The 25,354-nt window shown below is 39.9% G+C and overlaps 1 protein-coding gene across 2 annotated transcripts in view; it reads right to left on the minus strand.

Moving 5' to 3' along the window:
- Positions 1-1,878: 1,878 nt before the first annotated feature.
- Positions 1,879-25,354, minus strand: part of eepd1 (endonuclease/exonuclease/phosphatase family domain containing 1) — a 60,076-nt gene continuing 36,600 nt past the window's right edge. The window contains exons 3-8 of one of the 2 annotated variants that reach the window (XM_084079691.1): positions 18,651-18,702; positions 9,480-9,590; positions 6,810-6,944; positions 5,556-5,724; positions 4,530-4,716; positions 1,879-2,100 (exon numbers count right to left, since the gene is read on the minus strand). In XM_084079691.1, the coding sequence (XP_083935817.1) occupies positions 1,887-2,100; positions 4,530-4,716; positions 5,556-5,724; positions 6,810-6,944; positions 9,480-9,590; positions 18,651-18,702 (868 nt within the window). In that variant the 3' untranslated portion in view covers positions 1,879-1,886. Of the gene's footprint in view, positions 2,101-4,529; positions 4,725-5,555; positions 5,725-6,809; positions 6,945-9,479; positions 9,591-18,650; positions 18,703-25,354 lie in introns of both variants that reach the window. The other variant, XM_084079692.1, reaches the window with a different exon arrangement.

Here is a 25,354-nt window from a genome sequence, read left to right on the forward strand (position 1 = left end):
TGTGGGCCACGGTGGTGGGACGGTACGGACCAATCAGCGAGCGGAAAGGCAGAGACCCAAACAGCCGTTTGAGCAGGACAGCGTGTGGCGTGATGCTAGCCTGTTCTCCCACACGAGTCCAAAGGGCCTCGTATGTTTGACTAGGCTAGGACAGAGAGGGAACAGAAATAGAGGGAAAAAAAGCTCAATTCACTAAGAAGTATCGAGGTTTGGAATCACACAAACCATCAATGATCAACTGCTTTTGGGGGGAAATGACTAAATTTAAAGGAGGAGTTCACCCAAAAAATGACGTATTTTCTATCAATTGCACACCCCATGAAGCCTTGAATTCATGGATTTTTTTTTGTTTTTGTGGCATTCCTAAGACAATCATTTGATGACCGGGTGTGTATCCGATAGGAGACACAAATCATCTACTTTGTGTCTCCTACCGGATACATTAGCCGGTAGGAGACGGGAATCAAGTTATTGGCTTAGGAATGCCACAAAAACAAAAATAAATCCATGGATTCAAGGCTTCATGGAGTGTGCAATTGATGAAAAATAAGTCATTTTTTTTGTGAACTACTCCTTTGAATATAGCAATGCATCGACATTAAAAAGAATACAAAGTCACATAAAACAACGTAAGACCCAGACACACACACAGAGATGAAACATTATCGGTCATAAAGTTTTATTTCATATACATTATAGAAAAATGTTTGGCACACTTTGTCTATGACAGAGAGGACAGTATTATATATATATTTATTTTTTTAATTTACTCTGGTCTACTTCTGAAATATTTTACATTAATAAAAGGAAAACAACACCCCCACAAAAAAAGGCAATCTTGGCACTTTTTTTTTTCACATTCACCAGGAAACCGTTTTCATCCGCAGCAAAGAGGAGGAGGAGGAAGAGGACAAATCCGGGATCCGGGTTTTGAAGGATTTTTTAAGTCATTGAGATAATATGTCACGTGACATACATGGTGCAATCATCATCCCTGAAGCCGTACGAGGGGGAGGGGGGGGGGGGGTCCGCTTTCTGTCCTCACTGCGGAGTGCGGACCCTTTCAGAGTCTTAATTTGTACTCCGTTGTATGACGGTACCGCTCGCCTACCAAAGATCTGATCTCGTCGTCGAGCGAGCGAACGCCTTTGTTGTGCGGATGGGAGTATCAGTCGATTCCCCCGTTAAGACCCGGGAACACATCCGTGTGTCATTTTGGGATTTTTATTTGGATATTCAAAAATAGCAGATATACAGTACAAGCTCACAGCGCGGCACCGAGTGCCGCGCTGTGAGCTTGTAGATCTGCTATTTTTTGAAAAATAGTGTGCAAATCTTTAAATATATATTTTTCAAAGCGAACAGTTTTATCTCAAATCTTTGCTTCTGGGGATTCTACAAATGTCTTCTAAATCTTCTAAATATTGCTAAAATGTATTTTCCCCCCCCAGAAGCACAGATCGGATTAAAAAATGTTCGCTTTAAAACGTATATAATTTTCCAAGTTTTTTTCAATAATTGCAGATCTACAAAAATCTTATGATATTTAGTCGACTAAACTCGAAACTAGACGAAAAAGTTTGAGATGACTAAAATAGATAGACTAATATGAGCTTGTAGATCTGCTGTTTTTGAATAGCCAAAGAAATCTTAAGATGACACGGATGCGTTCCCGGTCTGAATGGGTTAACCACTTAAAACCGAGGTCCCCCAGGGCTCTACACTCGGTCCTCTAGCTAGCATTTTTTCCCGAATATCTTCGGGCGAAAAAAAAAAAGCACGATCGACAAGCTCACAACGCGTCGCATGGCGTTGTGAGCTTGTGGATCGTGCTTTTTTTGGGCCGAACGTTCCAACAGGAGGACGCTGAGGGTTCCAGTGTTGTTTTAAAAGGTCATCACCGCTCGTGTTTGGGCATGACGTCCCCCCGGTCCACCACCGCCACTCCGTTCCTGCTCAGCTCTTTGGGGGCGAGGACGGGGGCGTCCGCGATGAAGAACTCGGCCATGACGGGGCAGTGGTCCGAGGCCACGCCCCCCCACGACCAGTTGTCCGGGATCCAGGGATTGGTCAGACCCTCCCGGACCACCGTGCAGTGTCCTGTAACAACAACACAACAACAATAACAACAACACAACCAACACACACAGTGAGATGGGCTGGACTGAGTTTTCTTTATCATTTTAGAGTAGCCAATTATTTTTTTATCTGCTATTTTTGAAAAAGCGTGAAAATGTGTGCAAATCTTTGAATATACATATTTTTAAAGCGAACATTTTTAACTCAAATCTTTGCCTCTGGGACCCCCTGGAACAAAATATTTTGAGATGGGGGTCCGCGGCCAAATATTTTTGATTTTTTGATTTGATCTTTATTTATCTTGAACAATTTAAAAGTACAGAAAACTCCATACATCATCATCACAATTTCAAAACATTTGTTCAAGAAGGGACAGAAAGAAGCAAATGCTTATCTAGTCCGGCCCCCTTCTTACCATGACAAATAACCTATTGTAAAACAATATGTTTTAATACAAATTGATATACCATAAAATGAGTACACAATTTACATATAATACATATAAATCGATCCTACTAAAAGTAATAAAAGATCATATAAAGTAAAGAAAATAGTCAATTTAAAAAACAATTCATATACAGCAAATAATCATAGTAACTTATTAAATTAGTCAATCAGTATAAAATGATCTGACCATAATGTAGTATAAATGACTGCTTATAGCATCGCTTGAACTGTTTAACATTTCTGCAGTTTTTGATACTTATATCAAGATTATTCCAAAGATTAATACCTGATATTGAAATGCACATTTGTTTCAGTGTTGAATGAATAATTATCATCTGTTTAAAATTATGTTTGTTTCTTAAATCATATTTTCCATCACTCTCCTTAAAAAGCTTCTGGATGTTTCCAGGTAAACTCTTATTCCAGGCTTTAAACATGATTTGTGCCGTTTTAAATTTTACCAGATCTGAACATTTTAGAATATAAGATTGTAAAAACAGATTATTAGTGTGATCAAGGTATCCTGCTCCATTAATTATCCTTACTGCTCGTTTTTGTAAAATACAAATCTTATTTAAAGTGCTTTTATAGGTATTTCCCCATACTTCTACACAGTATGACAAATAAGGGTCAACAAGTGCACAATACAGAGTGTGTAGTGATTTCTTATCTAAAATGTGTTTGGCTTTACCCAGTATCCCATACATATAATTTTGGGGGTCCTTGACATGAAAAAGATTGAGCACCACTGATATAGAAACATACGTTTTTCAGAATACTGTTGGGATTTAGAAGACATGTAGAATCGTCTTAATGGGTTAAATACACATTAACATGAATCCAACTAGACAGTGTTGTCAAACAGGTCTATGAAGCTATCTATATAATCCATGAAAAAAATTAATCTGCAACACAATTTAATACATTATTATGTAGGAGGGGGGGTCTACTTTATGTCACAGATGTTTTTTGTCTGTCATGGTGCCAAACGTTCCTCATGTTTCCACCATGTTGTTTATAGGAGGGGAAACAGTTCATCCAATTAATCCATTTAATTCATTATAAAAAATCCAATCAAATGATCGATAATTCATTATAACTGACAGAATAACCGCACAGAGAATAATCAATATTTGGAGACAAAGTTGTTTATGTGAAGCAACAGACTGTAGTACTGTGCCAAGAGATCTCTCTCTCTCTCTCTCTCTCTTCACTCTCTCTCTGACCCACCACCCCTTCCTCCTCCTCCTCCCTCTCTCTCTCTCTGGACATGTTCATGCACCTATGGGTGCTTGGACTGACCTGCACAAGGACACTTTTTTTTTGCACCATTGGGTGTGTGGACTTGAGTGCTAGTACACCCGTGTTGTTTTTGACAGCAAATTCTGATTCAGTTTTAGTCATATTTTTGTCATTCTGAAATGTTTTGTGTCTAGTTTTAGTCGACTAAATACCATAAGATTTTAGTCGACTAAAATGTATCTTGGCGGTGCGTTGATGGCGTCGTAATGGCAGATTTTACACTTGGTTGCACGCTGAAAATACAAGCTCACAACGCGTCACAGCGCGACGCGTTGTGAGCTTGTAGATCTGCTATTTTCAGAGCGCAAACCAAATATAAAATGACTTGTCTTTTAGTTCTACTGGATCTCTTCTCCACTATAGTCCCTCACTAACATTTTAGTCTAGTTTTTATTTGTTGACGAAATTGTCAATATATTTAGTCTTAGTTTTAGTCATCGTAGCTTAGTTTTTATTTCGTTTTCGTCAGTGAAATTCGTCATAGTTTTAGTCGACGAAATCAACACTGTAATACACACACACACACTACATAATGTGCACATTCAATATGAAAGGACCGCAATGGAAATAATCTGTTTTTTATCATTTTATCCTTTTGATAATTGTGTGACAATGTATGTATTTTATTATGTTTATTATCAATAAAGGAGGTCACGGTCAAAGTCAAAGACTCTCTCTCTCTCTCTCTCTCTCTGCTGTACCTGTGTATGTCTTCTTGAGGTTGCGGCTGACCCAGATGTTGTCCAGGCAGGCCGTGCCCTGCGGGCATCGGGTGCTGATGTTGGTGTGGTGGGTGTGGGGCACCAGGGCACACAGCTTGTCCTTCTTCAGGACGTCCAGCTCCGGGCTGTGAGGAGGCAGCCCGAAATCCCCCAGAACCACCAGCTCCTTCTCCCCTAGAGGACAACACAACACAGTGTTATTATAGAACCACCAGCTCCTTCTCCCCTAGAGGACAACACAACACAGTGTTATTATAGAACCACCAGCTCCTTCTCCCCTAGAGGACAACACAACACAGTGTTATTATAGAACCACCAGCTCCTTCTCCCCTAGAGGACAACACAACACAGTGTTATTACAGAACCACCAGCTCCTTCTCCCCTAGAGGACAACACAGTGTTATTATAGAACCACCAGCTCCTTCTCCCCTACAGAACAACACAACACAGTGTTATTATAGAACCACCAGCTCCTTCTCCCCTAGAGGACAACACAGTGTTATTATAGAACCACCAGCTCCTTCTCCCCTAGAGGACAACACAGTGTTATTATAGAACCACCAGCTCCTTCTCCCCTGAAACACAGGACAGGAGGGGAGAACACAGTGTTATTATAGGGCTGCAACGCTTAATCGAATTAAGATCGGGGACGCATCTGCTTCTGGGGGGGGTCCCTGGAACAACATATTTTGATGGGTTGGCGGCCAAATACAGCACATGTAATTTTGGGGGTCCGTGACATGAAAAAGTTTGAGAACCGCTGATATTATGCAGCATAAGTTTTTCAGAAAACCTTTTCAGAAAACGTATGTTTCTCAGAAAACGTATTTAGAAGACATTTGTAAAGATTTGCACACTTTTTGACAAATTTTCAAAAAATAGCAGATCTACAAACTTATAGCGCAGATTTTTTTTTCAATCGGCAAAATACATCTTTATGGGTTCACTAGTAAACTAAGCTTGTAATTGGTTGGTGAGTGACTCTCTCTGTCCAACCAGACGAACCTTTGAGTGTTTCCTGGATACAGGGGGAGAGGCGCTGATGAGATGCTGCTGATTGGTCGGAGGAGGAGGAGGAGGAGTGGCTCTTCCCGTTGCTGGCGGTCTCTCCTGGCGGGACGGGAGGCGGGGCTCGCATGTGGACGTTGACCAACGTCAACTCTGACGACCCGATCTAAATGGAAACGAGAAGATTTGTACGTCAAGACAAATCGTTGAACTCATTCACTGTCAAGGACGACTTTTACGGGGAAAAGAATGGGGTGTTTCCCACTAGATGGCGCTCTTCGCTGACACTTGAGTGACCATTTCATCCCCAGAAGCACACAGAACCAGGAGATCACGTGATCCCAAGATGTACTGCTCTCCATTCACTTCCTGGTTAAAGGTTTCATGACGTTCAGTTTTACAATACATTAAAATTCATGGTCCTTCAAACGTGTATAAAAAGTTTTAACTGAAAGTTCCACTCCAGTGAGCCATTGTAGGTGTTTTTCTCTCAAATTTCTAAAGCCTTTTTCAACTGCAATGAAAAAAGAAATCTTTGCCTGCGGGTGTCGCTGTTGAGGGATTTTGCCTGTCAATCATCGCCTCTGCCCCCCCCCCCAAAGGAAAAGATAGGTGAGGGGCGAGGAGGAGAGTGGGCGGGATTAATGGCCTGTGACTTCACTCTCCAAGGGGCAATCACAGATTACTTTTCAGCCTAATTATTCAGAAAACCCCAGACCACAGAAAATCCACTGAATGTTCAAAGTTCAGGTTTTTTGGGTGTAATTGAGGTCATAAAACCCCCCAAAAAACATTAAAAAAAATAAAAAAGTGAAAAATGAATATCATAGAACCTTTAACGTATTTGGGAAAATCTTGCCTCCTGTGTTCTGCGATGTATTTTTGGCGAGACATGCTATTTTCAACGGCCTAGAACAAGCGAACAGGGGGTGTCGCACAGTTTTTTCCCCCCACGGAAGCACAGTGAAACCCTCCGTGATTGGCAGCGTTCGGGGGATCGATCATACTGGAGATACATATTCTGTGACTACTGGAAAAGGTAAGAAAATTGATGGCAGTGGGTGATTCATGTATTTATTTATATCTAGCAGTGAATGATTTAAGTGGTTCCTCGAATAAGTTTGGGAAATTATGGGGTCCAATTTCAATTTAAAATACTTTAAAGTACAATAAAAAACGGACATACTCAAGTAAAGTAAAAGCACCTCACTTTACTTGAGTAAAAGTACTCAGATCATCATCGGTACTCACCAGGAAGCGGGCCAGGTACGGTCGGGGGAAGGTGTTATTCCCATTGCCGTTGACGACGGTGCTCTCCAGGACGGCGGTGTCCTTCAGGTCGATGCCACAGGAACTGTCCCACAGGAAGCCCGAGTAGCTGGTTCCCTGAGAACAGAGGGGATTATGGGAAATGGAGTCACGTTAACCACATTAAACCCCATTAAGACCTGGAACGCATCTGTGTCACTTTAGATTTCTTTGGCTATTCATCTGCTATTTTTGAAAAATCTTGAAATTCTTTTTTTTCCTTTTTTTTTTTTCAAAAAACTGTTTAGGATTTAGAAAACATTTTTAAGAATCGCCTCAGGTCTTAATGGGTTAAACCCCAGCAGATCTACAAGCTCATAGTGCGGCACTCTGAGCTTGTAGATCTACTATTTTTGAAAAATGAAAATGTGTGCAAATCTTTTGACGTTTGTAACTCAAATCTTTGCTTCTGGGGGTACCTGGAATACATTTTTTTTTTAGATGGGTGATATAAAGAGTGATATAAGAGTGATATAAAGTCAGTTACAATTGGTGTGTTTGACAGAGAAGCTCACAGTTTACAACCAGACTGAGAACACGCACGGTCAAGGTCACGTTATTTTGTCTCACACTCACTGGGCAATGTGTGCTACAGCAGATTAACAACATACATGTAACAAAAACTGTGTATTATTTTATGTACACACGTCTTAAGGAACAACACACGTGTGTGTGTGTGTGTGTGTGTGTGTGTGTGTGTGTGTGTGTGTGTGTGTGTGTGTGTAGGCCTCAGCCAGACGTCCTGCTTTGCTTTCATACATAACAAAAGCAAGCAGCCAGTGTTAGAGCAATGAAACACTAAGACTAACAAGGACACTGCCGTGTGATGCAGCTACACACTATACTATGTCACACTATGATAACCCATTAGTCTAGGAACGCATCTGTCATTTTAGATTTCTTTGGCCATTCAAAAATAGCAGGAATACAAACTAGTAGATCTGCTATTTTTGAAAAATCGTGAACATTTGTGCAAATCTTTGAATATATATTTTTAAAGTGAACATTTGCAACTCAAATCTTTGCTTCATGGGGGTCCCTGGAACAAAACATTTTGAGATGGGGGTCGGCGGACAAATACATATAATTTTGGGGGTCCTTGACATGAACACTTTTGAGAACCACTGATATAGAAACATACGTTTTTCAGAAACCGGTTAGGATTTAAAAGACATTTGTAGAATCCCCCAGAAGCAAAGATTTGAGTTACAAATGTTCACTTTGGAAAAAATACATATATTCAAACTAAAGATTTGCAAAAGTTTTCACGAAAAGAAAACAAAATTGCAAATCTACAAGCTCATAGTGCCTGTATATCTGCTATGAGCTTGTATATCTGCTATTTTTGAATAGCCTAAGACATCTATAAATGACAAAGATGCGTTCTCGGTCTTAACGGGTTAACACACTGCATCCCTGCTACAGTAATGTGACTATTTTGGACACAAGATTGTTGGCAAAAAGTTCCTCAGGCGGTGGCTCAGGAGGTAGATCGGTTCCCGGTTTGTGTATAAAAGTGTCCTTGAGCAAGACATCACAATAGAACATGACAATGTTAACTTCCTGTTGATTTTTATTAGGAAGAAAACCCGGACTGGATCCGGATCTTCAAATGGTAAAATCAACAGGAAGGATGAAAAAAAATCACACCCTGTGTGAAGGTAGCGGCGCCTTTGATACATTTTGTCATCGATATGTGTTTATAATGTGTTTATAGCCATGTGTCACGTGAAGCTTGACCAATCACTTTGTTGACGGGTCTGACCAATCAGAGCGTTGACGGGTCTGACCAATCAGAGCGTTGACGGGTCTGACCAATCAGAGCGTTGACGGTGAACACGGACAAAGTCAGGTATAGAGCAGGACCCGCGCTATACCTAAAGGTATAGAGCGACTAGCGCCGCTAAAAACAGTACTGGGTTTGGTGATGTTCTATATTGTCTGAATCAACTTTGTTTGTGTTTGTTTACGTGCTAAAAGAGTGACTTTGAGAGCTGTTTTACCGTACAATGTAAGTCATTGAGGAGCAAATTTTGAATCATCAATTTCTAATGGAAGGAGCAATTATTTTAGATTTCTTGTCCACCTTTGAAGTTACATCATGGCAAGGGAACCACACAACCCAAACCTCTACCAAAGTGGTCTAGCTCTTTAAGTGCTTAAATGTAACACACTGAGGTCCATGTGAAAGAGGGAACGTCAATAGAAGAGGAGTACTGTAGTGCAGTGGTTCTCAAACTTTTTCATGTCAAGGACCCCCAAATGGACACTTATTAGCCCGCGGACCCCCATTTGAAAAGATACATTTTAAGGACCCCCAGTTTGACATGCATTAGGTCTACGTACCCCCATTTAATGGCATTTCTATCTCTGGGACCCCAATTCATGTTGTAAAATCAATGTTAACTTAACTCTGAGAGTGTACAAATGGAACCAAATGGACCCGTTAGGGTCCATTTGGTTCCATTTGTACACTCTCAGAGTTACAGACCCATAAGGGTCCATTTGGTTCCTATCAATCATTTAGCTGGGGACCCCCTGGAACCCCCTCAAGTACCCCTGGGGGTCCCCGGACCCCAGTTTGAGAACCAATGCTGTAGAGTGTATACTAACCTTGCTGGAGTGTGCGGAGGGTTTCTCCGACACCACACTCTTCCACAGACCCCGGGGGCTCTTCCACTTGCGGACGCTGGCCAGGGTGGCTTGGTTCAGCTCCACACAGAACTAGACAAACAAACAGGGACACAATGGTTTATATATCTGTGCTTCACACGTGACCTTGACTGACGCTAGACACACTTTCACAGCGAGGCTGAAAAGCAACATGAAGTTCAGTGAACTCAGATGCCCCCCCCCACTTCCCCGCCCCTCCCCCCCACCATGAGGAAATGCACCCAGGAAGAGGAAGTGAGTATTTAACACTTAATGCCCCCGGGGCATGGCGTCCACACAGTTTTGACCAGAGGCGTGGTGGTAACTTTTAGAAGTGGAGGGAGCGAATCTATTCTGCTATTTTTTCTCCCTCTACACCAAATCGCTTCACCAAAAATAGCAGATCTACAAGCTGACATCGCGACGCGATGTCAGCTTGTAGATCTGCTATTTTTGGCTATTTTCCTCCTAATCTTTCTGGGCCATGAAAATGATGGTGGTACCCTCTCCCCCCCCCCCATTGGACCGGAACAATGTCCTCCCCACCAGGCCCATTCTTCCTCGAGGGGATTGTTTTGCTAGTAATACAAGTAGAATAGAATAGACTTTATTTGCCATTTTGCACAAGTGCACATATAGGACATGTTGGAGCTCAGCTCCCAGCGTCAGCATTTAGAAAAAGACAAAGTACAGACAAGACAGAGAAAACATACAGTACAGTTCATCCTACATATATCCTACCATATTCTTTAAGAGGCAAATATCATAATAAATAAGGGCAGATCTACAAGCGATCGCTTGCAGATCTACAAGCGATCTACAAGCGATCGTAGCGCGGCACCGAGTGCCGCGCTACGATCGCTTGTAGATCTGCTATTTTTGGGAAAAAAACGTGAAAATGTGTGCAAATCTTTGAATATAGTACATGTTTTTTTTTTAAGCGAAAAATGTTTTACTCAAATGTTTGCTTCTGTGGGGGGGGGGGGTCCCTGGAACAACATGAGATGGGGGTCCGCAGCCAAATACATGTCATTTTGGGGGTCCTTGAAACTTGAAACAGTCCAGAGAAGCACTGATTATAGAAACATACGATAAGATTTAGGAGACTCATTTTAGTCTTTCATTTTATTAACTATATGAGTTACAAAATGTTCGCTTTGAAAAATATATATGTGTTCAAAGATTTGCACACATTTTCATGTTTTTTTTTTTCAAAAATAGCAGATCTACAAGCTGTATATCTGCTATTTTTGAATGGCCAACGTATAAGATAATGGTTAACAACACATCCACCGCCAAAGGGGAGACTTCTCCCCTTTTAATATATTTTTTTAATTTTGTTTTTAATTCCTAAAATGTTTCTCTAATTTTTGAGTATAACATTTGTGTCGTTATTCTCAACGAATTAGGAGATATAAAATGTTTTATTTTTTCAAATCCATTCACTTCAATGTTAAAAAACAAACGGACAAATAATTCACATTTTTTCTATAAAAAAATGATTAAAAACCCTGGCAGTGGGTGAATAAATTATGAATAAACTCCGGCAGTCAGTGTTAAAATGGAAAATGACAGATGCTTTCCCGGTCTTAAAGGGTTAAAAAAAGCTCAGGGGGATTTACGCTGGTGGCCAGGGGAGAGGAGAGGAGGGGAGGGGAGGGGAGGGGAGGGGGGGGATTGGGATGAAGTGCTTGCCAATAGCACTTTAGACAGAATGCAAACAGCCTCGTAATTCAAGCTGGGTTTGAACGTTGTGCTGCCACAGCACCCTGCTCTGCTCTGCTCTGCCCCGTCCCGCTACGCCGGGCCGTTGGCACGGTGCCCAGCCGCCCAGGAAAATCACCTCAAAGCCTGATTTATTTACCCTATAGCTGTCCTACCATGGGAGAGAAAAAAGTACTCTGATTGTATTACTTAAATATTAGTAGCGTTTCCACAACAAAAGAAAAAAGTACTCATTATGCAGAACGCAAAGAGTTTTAGTTTTGTTGTTTTCACAAGTTGTCAAAATGTGAGTTTAAAATAGGGCTTCATTGGTTAATGCATGTTTTGCAGTGGTGGAAAAAAGTACATGTACTCAAGAACAATTTTGAGTTACTTTTACTTTACTACATCTCAGAGACAAATATTATACTTTTACTCCACTATACAATTATTTGAATACTTTAATTACTAGTTACTGTAGGTTTTGATTATTATTACAAAACATACATTAACAACTTCAGCCCTATTTAATCTACAAGCTCAGAGCTTGTAGATCTGCTATTTTCAAAAGATGTTTTATACATTTGAAAACGGGACATTCTGCATAATGTGTACTTTCTACTTTTGGTACTTTAAAGTACATTTTGATACCAATATTTTTGTACTTTTACTCAAGTACATTTTTAATTCCGGATTTTCACTTGTAACAGTATTCCTACAGTGCAGTATTGATATTTCTACTTAAGTAAAAAAAATGGGAGTACTTCTTCCATCACTGACGTTTTGTAATAATGTAAACCTACAAAGTATAAGGCTTTGAAAAATCGACACATTCAAGTAAAGTAAAAGTACCTCAAAACTTGAGTACTTCAATAAAGTGACGTCATTTTGTATTCTGAACACGGTGGATTGTTGATGATGACCTATCTTTATGAATGAAGCATGGACTGAATGAATAGTGTTGATACACACTATTTACCCGTGAGTGTTTCTCCTTTAGCATCTAAAAACCTTTTACCAATGCTCTTTTTCATTCACTAGGACCGCGAAGCTTCAAGCTCACCAAAAATAACAGATTGTCATGTTTAGACCACGTTTAAAGCCATGACATAACGTGTTACACGTTCATGGTATATGCAAATGACTCTAGTCTGTGCTGCTTGACGTGTTTCACTTCCCTAACAACCTCTAACAAACATCCACGTTCTTTAACCCTTCCAATCCGGGAAGTACGCATCTGTGTCACTTTGGACTTCTTTGGGCTTTTCAAAAATAGCAGATCTACAAGCTCATAGCGCGGCACTCGGTGCTGCGCTATGAGCTTGTAGATCTGCTATTCTTGAAAAACTTTGTGTAAATCTAAATCCTAACATTTTTCTTTTTTAAACTTATGTTGCTATTATCAGTGGTTCTCAAACTTTTCCATGTCAAGGACCCCCAAAATGATATGTATTTGGCCGTGGACCCCATCTCAAAATATGTTGTTCCAGGGACCCCTCAGAAACACAGATCAGAGTTAAAAATAACTTTAAATTCACTTAAAAACATATATTTATATATAATATATTGAAAGATTTGCACAAATTTTATAAAAATAGCAGATCTACAAGCTCATAGCGCGGCACTCGGTGCCGCGCTATGAGCTTGTAGATCTGCTATTTTTCAATAGCCCCAAAGAAATCAAATTAAAATGACACACAGATGCGTCCCCCCGGTCTTAAACGGTTAAAAACACATGAAGCAACAAAATGTTCTTCGCTCAGCACTAAACTCTTCAAGGTTCCTTAGCTACACAACAGGAGTAAAACAAAAAAACAACAGAAAAGCCCCATGGCTGGGAGTGACTAGGCACACAAAAATGTGAGCCGGCGTTTGCCAAAAGTGTCACATCAAGAAAAGGCCATTGAAAAGAGAGGGATTGCTCTTGTCACCGATAAGGACGTTTTACTTTGTGGAGACTCAGCTAAGTCGGGACAAAATGTTTTTCTGGGGCCGTCTGGCCTTCAGAGTGTCAGAAAGGAAGGATGAAAACACACACACACACCATGCTTACAAGATACATCAGGGGTTCCCAAAATGCGGGTCGTGGACCAGTTTTTGGGGGTTTTGGTTTCTGTTTTTGGTTTCCTAATTTTTTTAAAATTATTATTTAAAAAGATTTTCTAAAATTTCAACTACAACAAAAAAACAACACATTTGTATTAAGAATTTCATAAATATATACTAATTTATACTAATTACTAAAAAAAAATACAGTAAGAAAACTTTGAAGAAGTAGTGAAAATATCCGATCTACAAGCTCACAACATGTCTACTTGTAGATCGGCTATTTTCACTAGTTTGGGTTCTCGAGCTGAAAAGTTTGAGAACCAGTGAGTTACATATAGTATGATATATTAATATTTATTTGCCTGCCACAGTGCCACGGACGAGATTTCTCGTCAGATTAATTCATCCCAATTCTGCTCTGTCCTCAACTCCTCTGTCCTCATCCTTACAAGGTCAAGCAAAGAAGGAAAGGACACCTACAATACATGATGGTAGCCGTGTTGCAAAAGCAGAGAGCTTGTAGATTTGATTTGAGCGCTCAAACTCACTGAAATCTAAAGAACCTGTAAAAAGGGAAGTCAAAGAAAAGATGTTCACACACTGACTCCAAATGCCAATTTACATGTGTATGAATATTTTATGCAAGTGTGTGTGCGGATCGTATTTTACAATGAAAAAAAACATTGTGCATTTATATAGTGCTTTTATCCAAAGCGCAATTAGAGGTTCAGCGTCTTGCTCAAGGACACTTCTACACTAACTCTGGGGGAGGCCGGGATCGAACTCTACTCTACCCCTAAGCCACTGCCGCCCCGAAGTAAAGCTCAAATCTGAAATTGTGCATTTTTGTGAGGAAAGACCTCTCCTGCTTTATATAGCCTTGTAAGAGTGAGGACAGACAGAGTAAGGGCCTCAGATGCAGCCTTGGATGGCCCCTCCCTCTTTCTCCATCTCTCTCCCCCCCTCTCTCTCTCTCTCTCCCCCCCCCCCTCTCTCTCTCTCTCTCTCAGATGGCAGCACACTCTCAATGCCAGCATGGTGTCTCATCTGCATCAGTTCCTGTGATGTGATGTGAGCCAAAGGAAGGGCGAGCTGGAGAAGAAATTCCATTCACACCATGTCCATAAAACATCCTCCCTCATGCTGCCAGGAACATGCGCTGGCCATCTGATTGGCTGCCGTTTGATTGGCTGCCATTTGATTGGCTGCCTGGCAAGTGGGCCCGCTCTAAATGAGTCTTTCTTTACGGTATTCAGACCATCCATCCTCCAGAACGTTCATCTCTTACTGGAAGTGAACCAAACAGCTGTTTGTTATGTATGTTAACCACTTACTGTAAGTCCTGTATGTGTCATATACAGCCACATGTTTTACTTCAGTAAAAGTATCAATACTGCAGTGTAGAAATACTCTGTTACCTAAGTAAAAGTCCGGTAATCAAAATTTACTTGAGTAAAAGTACAAAAGTATTGGCATCAAAATGTACTTAAAGTACCAAAAGTAAAAGTACTTATTGTGCAGAATGTCCCATTTCACAAGTTCTAAATGTATAAAAGATCATTTGAAAATAGCAGATCTACAAGCTCACAATGCGTCGCGATGCGACGCATTGTGAGCTTGTAGATCGGCTATTTTCAAATGGCCGAAATGTATATAGGGTTGAAGTGGTTAATGTATGTTTTGTGATAATAATCTAAATCAGCAAATTAACTAGTAACTAAAGTTGTCATATAATTGTAGTGGAGTAAAAGTACAATATTTGCCTCTGAGAAAAAAAAGTGTACTTGAGTACAGTACTTGTGTAAATGTACTTAGTATACAGCTCTGTAGATTTCGACAAACATGGAAAAATAACAGATATACAAGCTCACAACACGTTGTGATGCAACGTGTTGTAAGCTTGTAGATCTGCTATTTTGCAGCTGAATTAAAGCTACTAGGCCAGTCAGTGTAAGTCAGGAAGGATGTCAGTTTGGGAACGCATGATGTCATGTCTGGTTATTATGTAATACCCGTTGTACTAGTCAGAGGACTGGTTGTACCCGCTGGCAGATAATCCAGTGTGGTACTGTACCCACCATCATCATCATCATCATCATCACAGTACTCAGAGAGGCAGGTTTATGATGCACTGGCATCTCCATAATGTGGGTATTAACCCATTAACTCTCTCAGTGCCACAAAACGATTTTCTGGAGTTTTTTTCTGAATGCCCTCAGTGCCAAGAACGAAAAATCCAGAGTTTAAAAAAATATATATATATTTTATTATTTATATATTTTTTTAAAAGAATGTTCAGAAGCCAAGATATCGTGATCCGAAGATTTGCTGCTCCATTCACTTCTTGTTTAACTTATTACTGAAAAAGGCTGTATCTCGGCTCCTGAGCACTTTTCTTTTACTTAAAAAAATAATAATTGCTGGCACAGTATGAACATATTTTTTTATTTCATTGGCACTGAGAGAGTTAAGACCGGGAAAGCAACCACTTTATCCATTATTTTATACGTTGGCTATTCAAAAATAGCAGATCTACAAGCTGTCCATGTAGATCTTCTATTTTTGAAAAATCATGAAAATGTGTGCAAATCTTTGAATATATACATTTTTAAAGCAAACATTTGTAACTTCGGTCTGTGCTTCTGGGGGTCCCAGGGACTATTTTGAGATGTGGGTCCGCGCCCAAATACATATAATTTTGGGTGGTCCTTGACATGGAAAAGTTGGAGCACCACTGATATAGAAACATACTGTTAGGATTTAGAAAACATTTGTATAGATATGTATTTGCCCGCGGACCCCCCCCCCCATCTCAAAATATGTTTCGTTCCAGGGCCCCCCAGAAGCAAAGATTTGAGTTGCAAATGTTTGCTTTAAAAATATAAATATATATTCAAAAGATTTGCAAAAAGATGCATCTGGACACAGACAGACAGACAGACAGACAGACAGACAGACAGACAGACAGACAGACAGACAGACAGACAGACAGATGTGTGGACTGGATTCTCAGTTCTGCACAAAATGCTGGTCCATACAGTATACAGTTTATACAGTATGTAATGGTGTACGAATGCCAGTTCCTGAACACACTACATACATGCAGTTAACAGTAACAGCCTGTAGGAACACACTACATCAGGGGTCTTCAACAGGGGGTCCGGGACCCCTAGGGGGTCCTCAGAGTTACTACAGGGGGTCCGCCAAATCTTTATGTGATAGGATGGTTTATTTTTACATTAACCACTTGAACCCTAGCATCTCTTTTCTGAGGAAAACTTTAGCCAAAAATAGCCGATCTACAAGCTCACAACGCCTCGCGCTGCTTGTAGATCGGCTATTTTTGGCAAAGAATTATAGGTGTAGAGGGGGAAAAGAGCAGCAAAGGTTTATCTGAAACACAATGTTATACAATACAGAGTAGGGGGTCCCTGCTTCATCTCTCTCTCAGCTAGGGGGTCCTTGGCCTGAAAACGTTGAAGACCCCTGTTCTACATACAGTATAGCAGTAGCAGCCCGTATGAACACACTACACATACAGTAGCAGTATACTAGCAGTCAGGATCATATTTATAGCATGAAACACCAGAGACAGAGAACAGGAGCATCCCAGGTCAGCCCCACATCCACAGCCCAGGAATAGAACACAGTCACGCTGACATGAGGGGGCGCCAGAGAGACACAAATACCACTGACACATACATACAGTATATTATACCATGGAATCCAGAACCACCCTTACATGTCAGCAGTGGTGGGAAAAGTACTCAAATTCTTTACTTAAGTAAATCAATACTGCAATATTAGAAATACTCTGTTACAAGTAAAAGTCCATCATTCAAAATTTACTTGAGTAAAAGTACAAATGTATTGGCCTCAAAATGTACTTAAAGTACCAAAAGTAAATGTACAAAAATATTTGAAAATAGCCGATCTACAAGCTCACAACGCGTCGCGATGCGACGCGTTGTGAGCTTGTAGATCTGCTATTTTCTAATAGCCTATGTATAAAATAGGGCTAACGTGGTTAATGGATGTTTTATGATGTAATAATTTATATCTGAAAAGTAACTAAAGTTTCCAAATAATTGTATTGGGGTAAAATATTTGCCTCTGAGATGTAGTGGAGTAGAAGTAAAAGTATTGGAAATTGGAAATACTCAAGTAAACTAATACAAATACCTCAAAATTGTACTTAAGTACAGTACTTAAGAAAACGTACTTAGTTACTTTCCACCACTGCATGTCAGGAACATGGAAAAAGAATACCCTGTGTTCCAATGGTCCCGCTTATGTCACCAGGATCGAGTTCCCAATGCAGCTACGCCCATATATGGAGTAAGTTGTCTAACATCAATATGTCGTCATGGCATCAGGAGCAAACAAATCAGTCAGCTCCATATATGGGCACAAAAGGGGCATGCACACGCACACACACTTTCAAAATGGTTTCAGAAAAGAATAATTATAAAAATCGCAGATCTACAAGCTCACAGTTCTTGTAATTGCACATTGACTATTTTCTCTACTTCTGGTGACACTCTTATAGATGAAGTGAAGGGCATTCATTTATGAAAAGAACAAAACAAAAAAAAACAATACGTAGATCTATACGTTGTATTAACGTTGTGCCAAGAGAGATTAAATGAATGAGGGAGTATGGAGCAGGAGTACATTTCCCCTCAGGGTGCTGAGTCATCTAACTTACTGAACCATGCAGCACTTTTTCAACAACTCCCCCCACCCCCCACCCCCCACCCCGGCCCCCAAACAGTGGTGGACAAAGTACTTCTACCTCAGTACCTCCTGGTCAAATATCACTATAACTACTAAGTGAAAAGTTGCTCAGTCAAATGTGTTTGACTCTCAACGCCTCGCGCTGCGAGGCGTTGAGAGCTTGTAGATCGGCTATTTTTGGCAAAGAGGCTATAGGTGTAGAGGGGAAAAGAGCAGACTAAGTACAAAAAAACGTAATATGAAACACGTTGTATACAATATAGAGTCGGGGGGTCCCTGCTTCATCTCTCTCTCTCAGCTAGGGGGTCCTTGGCCTGAAAACGTTGAAGACCCCTGCACTACAGCATATGGTTCTCAAAGTGGGGTCCGGGGACCTCCATGGGGGTCCTTGTGGGGTGAACACTGTGAACTTGTACATCTGCTATTTTTGACCAGCTTTGAAAAATCTTGAAAGTGTTTGAAAAAGTTTGAATATTTTTTTTTCTTTTTTTAACACACAAATCTTCTCTCTTGGGGGTCCCTGGCACAAAACTTGTGGCCAAATACATATCTTTTTAGGGGTCCTTGACAGGCACAAACATTGTTGAGAACTACTGTACTACAGTAAATGTACTGGGTTACTGTGGAGGAGCAAGACTTTACCTTATCAAGAGCCTCTCTGTCCAACAGGTCCTGAACCGCCAGGAGCTTGATGCTGAGAGAGAGAGAGAGAGAGAGAGAGAGAGAGAGAGAGAGAGAGAGAGAGAGAGAGAGAGACAGACAGAGAGAGAGAGAGAGAGAGAGAGAGAGAGAGAGAGAAAACAATGAGAGAGAGATGGTTAAACAAGTGTGAAGTGCTGATGTAATATCATGTCATAATTATACTCTGTCTCTTTCCGACAAGAACTGAACACGGTCAAGTTACCAAAACGTGTGGCCTGGTGTCAGATAGATTGAATGAACAAGCGACACCACCATACAAAGACATGTGACACCAGGCTTCAGGGTCGTTGTGCATTATTCACTCACTCACTCATTCAAGGTGTATTCATTCTCTAAATTACACTGAGTCGTTAAACTAATTTACAGTGTCGTCCAGTAATACAATGTATTCAACAACATGGATGTTGAAAATAAATTACAATTTTAGAAATTGGGGAAAATAAAAGGCATTACATGTAAGATATAAAAGTTACAGATAAGAAACCAAGACACATTTAACTCTCTGCCTGCCTCTCTCTTATCAAAAACAAAATAAAAACAAATCCTAAATTATTCTTTATTTTTTTGTTTTTTCCGTTTTTCAAAAAGAACCAGGAGATAACATTTTCCAAAAAGTTGCTGCTCCATAAACTTCAATGTTAAAAAATAAACAGAGAAATAAATTAACATTTTGTTTTACCATGTAAACTGCTGGCAGTTTTTGAGTACTATTTTTGAAAAACCCTGGCAGTTTAAGAGTGGAAGGGTTTGTATCTGATAAAATGAATATCAAATATCTAAATACTGAATCAAGCAACGTAAAACCTATCTGGGGTGAAACAACAAAACAGCACCCTTTAACAGCACAGATCTCATATAGGGGTCCATCCATGTCACAGCATCGTTATATGTCTTTGGCCTGGCAGCCAAATATATCATTAATTTGGGGGTCATTGACATGAAAAGGTTTGAGAAGCAGTGGCCTTCTAGACCCTAATGCATACATGGGCAACTGGCGGCCCGGGGAGCCACATGCGGCCCCCACCTTCACTTAATGCGTCCCGCAGGTTAATATCAGAATCCTGATGTATTATTGATTTCAGCTATAACAATTCCAAACATGCAAACATGACCCGCTTTAATTACTTCAGTCTATATTAGTAGCTTAATGACTAGTATTAAAAGTCTATTGTCTTTTTATTGTCTAATGTATTTGTATCTAAGTTCATAAAGTTAACATAAGTATAACTAAATGCATTTGAAATTATATTAAAATGTTACTTTTCAGGATTCTATTTAAAAAATAGCACAAAAAAAAACAGGATTCCAATTCAAAAATAGCAGAAATGTGAACAAAAATAGCAAAAATAGCAGATCTACAAGCTCAAACTGCGACGCGTTTTGAGCTTGTAGATCGGCTATTTTTGCTATTTTTGTGTGACATAGAATGGCGAAAAGTTAAAATACGGAGATAAGAGGCGTCTGCCCGACAGTATATGCAATGTGGCCCTCTGGAGTGAGTGTGGAAATATAGTGGCCCCTCTGCATCATCAAAGTTGCATCACCACCCCTGTACTAATGCACATCAAACTTTGGGGTCCTTGAAATGAAATACAATTTTGCTGATAATAATGAATGAGTCAGTGCATTCTGCGGCTCTAACAGCACTGTGGGGAGAGGGAATCAAACTGCTTTGTTGACAACAACAGTGTAGGAGAAACACTGGGGCTTCCCAGCAGCACACCTGGGCCAAAGCGCACTAAATATGACTCATCACTTTCTTCCTCCCTCGGGGGGAGAGAAGAACTGCAAACATTTCAGCCTGGAAGGATCTTCCTGTGTGAGAAAGCTGTGGAAAAGTACACTTACTCCAGTACTGTACTTAAACCATTGAGACCTGGAACGCATCTGTGTCATTTTTTAATTTGGCTATTCAATTAATTTGCCTTTTAATTGGTTAAAACTGGTTAAAACTGGTTAAAACTGGTTTACCTGGTTTAAAACTGGTTTTAACTGGTTAAAACTGGTTAAAACTGCCTTTTATTTGGCTATTCTATTAATTTGAAAATGCGTCAAAAAATGCATGAAAATCTTCGAATATATATTGTTTAAAGCAAACATTTTTAACTCTATTCTTTGCTTCTGGGGGGGTCCCCGGAACAACATATTTTGAGATGGGGATCGGCGGCCAAATACACATAATTTTGGGGGTCCTTGACATGAAAAAGTTTGAGCACCACTGATATAGAAACATCCGTTTTTCATTTAGATTTAGAGGGCATTTGTAGAATCGGCTTCAGGTCTTAATGGTTTAAAGGAGTAGTTCACCTCCAAACATTACTTTTTTTCTGTCTATTAGTCACCCCATGGAGACTTGAATTCATGAACATTTTTTAGTTTTTTGTCTCATTCCTAATATGAGATACCCAATAATTTGATGACCGGCAGCGGTTCCGGTAGGAGACACAAAGACATCAAATTATTGGCTTAGGAATGCGACAAAAAAACAAAAAAATACCCATGAATTCAGACGCATTGTGAGCTTGTAGATCTGCTATTTTCAGAAGATTTTTCATACATTTGAAAACTTGTGAAATGGGACAATTATGTATACTGAGTACTTTTTACTTTTGGTACTTGAAGTATGTTTTGATGATGCCAATAGCTTTGATACCAGACTTGTGACAGAGTACTTCTACATGGTGGTATTGATGCAGATTGTGAGTGCAGTATTCCTGTGAGAAGCTGTGAATGAGAGGACTTTAGACTGCTGTGCAGTGCAGCGCAGTGCACAGCCAGCGTTGCCAGATTTTGCCAGAGATAGAAATAAGCAACCACGAAAACAAGCCCAAAAGAAGCGACTATACGACACACGAGCGCTTTATAAACCTGACTAAAAAGGTGACTAATGTGGAATATTTTTGAAACATTTTACCCAAACCCAAATCTGGTTGGTATGGGGGGTCCCTGGCACAAAACATTTTGAGATGGGGGGGTCCAAATAAGCAACTACACTTTAGAAACAAGCAAAAAAAATACGCAACCCAAAGTCGCTTATAATAAGCGGACATGGCAACCCTGTGCACAACTAACTCCTCCAGCTATGAACTGAATAGATTAGTGCACAGGGCGAGAGAGAGAGAGAGAGAGAGAGAGAGAGAGAGAGAGAGAGAGAACAAGAGAGAGAGAGAGAACGAGAGAGAGAACGAGAGAGAACAAGAGAGAGAAAGAGAGCAAGAGAGAAAGAGAGAGAGCGAGAGAGAGAGAGAGAGAAGCTTTACAAGCCAATAAACATTTATCTGTTTACCTTCAAATCGTTTTCCGGGCCGCTAGTCAGCACCAATAAAAAAAGAGAATGAACTGCAAAGCGATATAAAGTGCCTGGCCGGGCACCCCGAGCTCCCATCTTTCATTTTCAATAGTTTTCTTAATAAACTCCTATGCCTATATCGCCATTCACCATAAAAGCCAGCAAATCCTTCATTTCACTGAAGGGAAGCACAACTCATGCTGCAACAGCAGCAAGGAACATTCTCTCTGATTTGGTGCAAAGGCATCCAAGTTACAGTACAGCTCCAAATAGGTTATCCCACTAGAACCTGGCGGGAACGCGTAATCGGTGTCATTTTTAGAATGTATTTGGCTATTCAAAAATAGCAGATCTACAAGCTCGTAGCGCGGCACCGAGTGCCGCGCTACGAGCTTGTAGATCTGCTATTTTTGAAAAATCTTTGGATATATATATATTTTTAAAGCGAGGGAGGTCCCTGGAACAACATATTTTACACATTTTATATATATTATATAGTTGAAAAAATATATATTCAAAGATTTGCACAAAATTAATGTTCACGATTTAATGAGCTATGAGCTTGTAGATCTGCTATTTTTTAGTAGCCAAAGAAATCAATGTTAAAATGACACAGATGCGTTCCCGGTCTTAATGGGTTATACAAGGAAAACACAGGAGATTAAGTGAGAGTGGGAGATAAAGAGCCTAAAAAAATCACTGATTGCTTCAGTGCCAGGAAGGGATAAAAATGATCCTTGACCGCGTGCGCGCGCACACGCACACACACGCACACACACACACACACACACACACACACACACACACACACACACACACACACGCACACACGCACACACACACACACACACCTCTGCAGCACCGAGCAGAGAGGAGTTCTGCTGCAATGTAATGAAAGCTAAGCCAGAGGCAGTGAATTAACAATGAACCAACAACCTTTGACCAGCTAATCTAAAATAACACACACAACACAACACAGTGTTCTAGTGGAGAGGCTTACTCTGCTGTTATAAAAGCACTTTATATACCCATCCATCCATACACACACACACACACGCATTCTAATTCACAAACACTGCTGTTTCTGACATCACAAATCAGACATTAACCAGAATGGTGTTTGCATATTGTCAACGTCGGACAGAAACATTGTATCTTCATATTTCTATATTTTAACCCATTAAGACCGGGAACGCATCTGCAGTGGTGGAAAGTAACTAAGTACATTTACTTAAGTACTGTACTTAAGTACAATTTTGAGGTATTTGTACTTTACTTGAGTATTTCCAATTTCCAATACTTTTACTTCTACTCCACTACATCTCAGAGGCAAATATTGTACTTTTACGCCACTACATTTATTTGAAAACTTTAGTTACTACTTACTTTGCAGATATACATTATTATATCATTAAACATACATTAACCACTTTAGCCCTATTTTATACATAGGCTATTTGAAAACAGCCGATCTACAAGCTCACAACGCGTCGCATCGCGACGCGTTGTGAGCTTGTAGATCGACTGTTTTCAAATATTTATTACATTTTGATGCCAATACTTTTGTACTTCTACTCAAGTACATTTTTAATTCTGGACTTTTACGTGTAACAGAGTATTTCTATATTGCAGTATTGGTACTTTTACTTAAGTAAAGAATGTGGGTACTTTTTCCAACACTGAGCATCTGTGTCATTTTTAGATTTCTTTGGCTATTCAAAAATAGCAGATATACAAGCTTTGCTTCTGGGGATTCTAATGTCTTAAATCCGTTTTCTGATAAACTTATGTCACTATATCAGCGGTTCTCAAACATGTCAAGGACCTCCAAAATGGTATGTATTTGGCTGCGGACCCTCCATCTGAAAATGTTTTGTTCCATGGGGGACCCCCCAGAAGCAAAGGAAAAAAAGCAAAAAAAATTATATTCAAAGATTTGCACACATTTTCACGATTAAAATAAATAAATAGCAGATCTACAAGCTCATAGTGCGGCACTGAGCTTATATATATCTGCTATTTTTGAATAGCCAAAGTATAAAATAATGGTTAAAGTGGTTACACAGATGCGTTTCCGGTTTTAATGGGTTAACACATGTACAGTATGCCCCATAGGACGCTATCGAGCAAAAAGGAGTGAAAATAGCCGATCTGCAAGCTCACAACACGTCACAATGTGACGTGTTGTGAGCTTGCACATCGGCTATTTTCACTATTTTTGAAAAATGCTGAACGGACGGTTTTCAGCTATATGTGACACGCCCCAAAGTATAGGAACGGGCAGGTTAAGCGTGGTCAAGTTGAGGTTTTATGAATATTTAACCAATGAAAACAAGAGCTAATAATAAATTGGATCCATTGAAACATTATTTCCCGAAAAGTAACAGTTTTGGATACACATGACAAGCCTTTTATCATTTTTAATCTAGCACTTTTTTCTTAATAAAGTTGGTTCCTTTGCTTTTTGTAAAGTGACTTTGTGTACTTTGGGAAAAGCACTAAAGAAATCTGAGCTATTATTATTATTATTTAATTTACAATTGTTGCTGATGATTTTTTTATTAGCACAAAGAGTTAAAAACAGAAGAAAAAAATACATAACCATGTGGTGCAGGAGCAGTGTAGAAGCCTAGAGGCTTATAGACAGCTTCCCCTAGTTTGTAGAATCAAAACAATTACATCAAACCTAAAAAAGTATACATATTATTTAGAAAATACCAGTAATAATTCAAGAGATATGTGTAAATATAAACACGCGCACACGCACGCACACGCTGTAACGGTTTCCACTGAATTGGTTAATCTGTATTCGGGGTGCCAGGTAGACTCTGTCTACCAGAGAAATAATACTCCTTATTTCTCCTTTTTTTGTATTTAGTGAGTTCTTCCTCATCTGAGTTGTTAACCATTAGTGAAACCACACAAAGGACTTATATATAAAATATAAACCCTTTTGTCATTGAGAATAAACCAACAAACACACGTTTTAAGTTCAGTTGCAATTGTTTTAGTGAAGAAAGGGGATATTCAACACACAAAGCAGTTCCTTAAACTCAATTCATTCACCAAAATGAACCAAAAGCCAACCAATTGATCATCACTTTCAAAAAGAACAAAAAAGAAACAAAATATAATTCACAGAATGAAAGAACCCGGGTTATAAGGGTAACCCCTCGTTTTTGACGCTAAACCACAATTCAATGGATTATCATCAGTTTACAACAGCGCACAACACAATGCCATCATACACCAAGTTATTGGATAGATAAAGTCATGTACCACGGGCTTTAATAGTCCGTGCCCGGTCCTTAATACGAACGCAGCACGCAAGACGCAACGCAGCGCACGTTATAGT

The sequence above is a fragment of the Gymnoscopelus microlampas genome, assembly GCF_963454915.1.
Source record: "Gymnoscopelus microlampas genome assembly, chromosome: 15".
Taxonomy (NCBI): domain Eukaryota; kingdom Metazoa; phylum Chordata; class Actinopteri; order Myctophiformes; family Myctophidae; genus Gymnoscopelus; species Gymnoscopelus microlampas.